Source organism: Garra rufa, chromosome 21 (assembly GCF_049309525.1).
Source record: "Garra rufa chromosome 21, GarRuf1.0, whole genome shotgun sequence".
Lineage (NCBI taxonomy): Eukaryota > Metazoa > Chordata > Actinopteri > Cypriniformes > Cyprinidae > Garra > Garra rufa.
The window spans coordinates 5,298,905-5,303,140 of record NC_133381.1 but is presented as its reverse complement, the minus strand read 5'-3'; the positions used below and the strand labels follow the sequence as shown (position 1 = coordinate 5,303,140).

At 37.0% G+C, this 4,236-nt stretch overlaps 2 protein-coding genes across 2 annotated transcripts in view; one reads left to right on the top strand and one right to left on the bottom strand.

The window, feature by feature from the left end:
* Positions 1 to 241: 241 nt before the first annotated feature.
* LOC141296325 (dual specificity protein phosphatase 23-like) lies at positions 242 to 2,286 on the top strand. Its single transcript, XM_073827579.1, has 2 exons — positions 242 to 511; positions 1,651 to 2,286. The coding sequence occupies exons 1-2, from the start codon at positions 242 to 244 to the stop codon at positions 1,837 to 1,839; spliced, it is 459 nt and encodes a 152-aa protein (XP_073683680.1). The 3' UTR covers positions 1,840 to 2,286.
* Positions 2,192 to 4,236, bottom strand: part of LOC141296250 (afadin-like) — a 20,183-nt gene continuing 18,138 nt past the window's right edge. The window contains exons 19-22 of the mRNA XM_073827518.1: positions 3,475 to 4,185; positions 3,317 to 3,392; positions 3,172 to 3,229; positions 2,192 to 2,306 (exon numbers count right to left, since the gene is read on the bottom strand). Coding sequence (XP_073683619.1) covers positions 2,192 to 2,306; positions 3,172 to 3,229; positions 3,317 to 3,392; positions 3,475 to 4,185 — 960 coding nt within the window. The remainder of the gene's footprint in view (positions 2,307 to 3,171; positions 3,230 to 3,316; positions 3,393 to 3,474; positions 4,186 to 4,236) is intronic.

Genomic DNA, 4,236 nt, shown 5'->3' with positions numbered 1-4,236 from the left:
TTATTATTTTATTTTAATTTTAAATCTTAAAACTTAATGTAAAAAGCTTGCCTTGGTGTCTAACTTCATATTTTACTTCAGTTGACATTATCTAGTGACATGTTTTTTTAAGTAAGGTTTTAATTTTTTTTTATATTCATAAAGTTTTGTAAATATGAGACAGTTTTTTCTTAATGTTGCAGAAATGCATTTGTTTAGAGGTAAACAATATTTTTTTAATACTCACACAACAGAGAAAACTATGGCTTCGGCACAACCTCCAAACTTCTCCTGGGTGGATCCTGGTAAGGTTGCAGGCCTGGCAATGCCCCGAATGACGGCCCACTATCAGTACCTGCTGAACAACGGAATCAAGCATCTGGTGACCCTGAGTGAGCGCAATCCTCCTTACCACGACACCTGTCCAGACCTGACCCTTCATCACATCAGGATTCACGACTTCTGCGCTCCAACGTTTGATCAGATCAACAGATTCCTGTCCATAGTGGAAGAGGCTAATGCAAAAGGACAGGTATAACTGGCCAGTTATTTTTGTGATTATCTTATTCTTTTTTCCCCCAAAATGAACCAAATCTAAATAAATTTAGATAGTACATCACAAAAAAAAATTCAAAAGTGTGCTTTTGCCTTACCCTAAAGTTACTATGGTTAGCCTATTTATAACTTTTGGGACGGATTTCCTGTGAAACTGCGTACTTTCATTATTAGTCCAGGTATGTTTACGCCATGTCTTTAAATTATTAAACAAGAATGTCAGGGTAGTATTTATAATCAGTGAAAGTTGCTTGAAGCCACAGCAGCTGAACCTCGAACCGAAAGCAAAAAGGAAAAGCGCAAGTACCCGTAATAAAACACGAACCAACATAGCTTTCATCACATTTGTTGTACACAAATCAATCTTTATGTTGGTAACAAAATTAGTTAATCTAGTTAATACTTAAGTCTGTTTGACTCTAAAAAGCCTTAGCAAGTATTAGTTTCCATCATCAGATATGAATGAAGTGTTTTCATGAGGCGTCATCATGTGGCCATATTGCTGGCACTAAACGTAAACAATGTCACTAAACCGAACGAAACTCTCAAATTTTCCTGATTATTGCTGCTGAAAATGGTCAATTATTGTTGTGTTTTGGCCTGTACTAAATGGTCGGACCAGGGAAAAACATTTGGAGGACTATAGACTGTCTGAGGAACAAAGGGTGTTAGTTGTTGAACTGAACCAGGATTTCCAGGGCAAGAATCTTGACAACATTTGTGTTTGTTCTTATTTCCGATCAGGTAACATTAGGTGAAATATTAGGTTAATATCTTAATTAATACTGCTTGTATGTATCTTTACCACCTATTAACAGTTTGTCAAAATATTGCGCCATTTCCAACTTACTAAGTCCTTCTCTCTATGATATAGCAGCTTCCACATGTTTGTTCCCTGGTTTAGACAGCGTAATTTAGCAGAACAACTTTTCTTTATTTTCGTAGCGTTTTAAAGACGTTAGTGATATTCGCACTGATAAAATAATACAACGATGTGCAACGTAGCGGCACCAAAGCACAACACTTGTTCCTCCACAAGTTCAGCCGCCAGAGGGCAAAAAGTTACACAGTCAAGCTCTTTTAACGTCTATGTTGATGGGTTTTTGTCGTTTACAGGCTGTTGCGGTGCACTGTTTGCATGGTTTCGGGCGGACGGGGACGATGCTCGCCTGTTACCTGGTGAAGAGCAGGAAAATGACCGGAATCGATGCCATTAATGAGATCAGAAGCATACGCCGAGGGTCCATTGAAACCAGAGAACAAGAACAAATGGTGGTGCAGTTTTATCAACAAAATAAAGTGTGAAACAAGAAACATTTATTTTTATGATGCTGATGTTTGTGAAACAATAAATATTATTTATTTCCAATGTATGCATTTATTTTTGAAGATTTGAAGGCTAAATATCTCTACTACAACAGCCCTCTGTTTTCACTGTGAATACATTCCTACAGTATATTTCTATCACTATGTGAAAAATACTGACAAATTCATAAAACGCAGGTCACAAAAATTAAAAAGTCACGTAGTTTATATGAATTTACCTTATGTGAATACAATTTTGCAAAGTGTCTAGAAACATGAAATATTCAAGCTCGTTTCTGTATTAAGACACTATTGTCTAAATGATTGACAGTCTCTGAGGCTTGCCTTTTCATCAGGACACTTTGACTTTACTTGAAGTGACCGTCGCCAAAGAAAACAGCTGCTGACGTTCCTTAAAGGTCAGATTCTCTGGGGATCGACGTGTTTTGAAGCTTTTGTGATCTTCACTGTAAGAATATAATTAAAAAAAACTGATTACAATGAAATATTACAGGCCTCTTTAAACATCCAATCTGTGAGCCTGGACAACGAAACCAGGGTAAATTTTCTGAAATTGAGATTTAAAGCTGAATAAATATGCTTAACATTAATGTATGGTTTGTTAGGATAGGACAATATTTGGCCGAGATACAACTATTTGAAAATCTGGAATCAGAAGGCGCAAAACCAAAATATAGTGATAAAATTGTCCTTAAAGTTGTCCAAGTAAAGTTCTTAGCAATGCATATTACTAATCAAAAATGAAGTTTTGATATATTTACGGTAGGAAATTTACAAAATATCTTAATGGAATGTGATCTTTACTTAATATCTTAATGATTTTTGACTTTTCATAAAAGAAAAAATTATTTTGACCCACACAATGCATTTTTGGCTACTGCTACAAATATACACGCGCTACTTAAGACTGGTTTTGTGGTCCAGGGTCATATATTAAAATAGTAATTTTAAAATTTTTATTTAAATAACAATTTTTGGTGAGTTCTGTCCTCCAGAATAAAATTCCATCATATATTTAGGAATAACTTATGGGTAACAAGCAAACACTATAGAAGCAAACACAACAAAACACACAGACATACTTTAAGACAACAGTGAGCAAAATAATTGAAATAGTGAAATTAAATAAAATGTACGTATGTCCTTAAACTGAATTGAAAAGCCCTTACAATACAATTTAAAATAAACATAGTCTGTGAAATAGTGGTAAAAAAATAAATAAAATTGACAACAAGCTCCACTTTTCCCAATTTCAGAGAGTTGAAAAACTGAATTGGTGTAAAAAATTATGCTTTCATAGTTGAGACTCACCCAAAAGAGAACTTCTCAGAGGTTTTGTCGTATCCCGTAGATTCACGTTTGCCTGCATCTGCAGTTCCATAAATCAATGTTAGACAAATGTATCAAGTCTGAGACAATATTAATCAGTGAATGATTATAATATATCATCCAGCACCTTTCAAACTGGCTTCTTGGATAAAAGGACCTCCCTTTTGCTTGTCAGCTGGTGTTCCAGTCTTTTCACACTTAAGCTAGAATGACAGGATCAAAAAGAGTTATAAAGCTCATGCATACAAGTGATCATTGTGATGTTTCAATGCACACTTAACTCACCATTACATCACTTCCATTGCTCTCATAATCATCATTATCCTCATCTTCATCACTGTTCTGCTGGAACTCCATTAGTCTCTTTTGAAACCGCAGCTCTAGAGAGAGTCTGCGCAGACGTTCACTCTCCTCTATGCTGCGCTGCACTTTGGCCTGCAGTTGCTGCACTTCCTTTTGCAGCAGGTTTGCAATCTGTGGCTCATCCTGAGCATCCCACTTCCATGAATCTTCAACAGACTTCCCTTTCTGCTGAGGGTTCGCCAAACTTAAACACGAGGGTGAGCTATTCTGCAATGTCTGCACAGATGATTGGAAGACGACAGTTTTTTTCTTGAGTAGCTGCTGTGGTCTTTGAGATGGTAATGCATTGCTCTGTATTTGATACAGATGGTGGGCTGGAGATTGAGATTTTTTGTTCTCAATTTTGTTCTCCGCAGGCTGGCGGAACGTGCTAAATGAAAGACTGTTTGCTTGTGGTGTATATGGGACGTCCATTCGTTTTGGCTGCGATAGAGGCACGGACTGGGTGGTTGTCGGGACCTTCCAGAGTCCGTTTCTGTGTCCCATGCTGGATAAACTGGAATCCATTGGGCTTATGGTTGCAAGGCTGTTCCATTTGCTCACATCTTGCTGCTTCTTCAAATACCTTGTTCTGTCCACTAGAGGACGTCCTTTCTCTTCATTCAGGAGATTGTCTTGAGAAAGTGCCTGTTTCTGTGGGATACAACAGTTATTCTTTGTGAATGTGGGTGCAACAGATGTGTA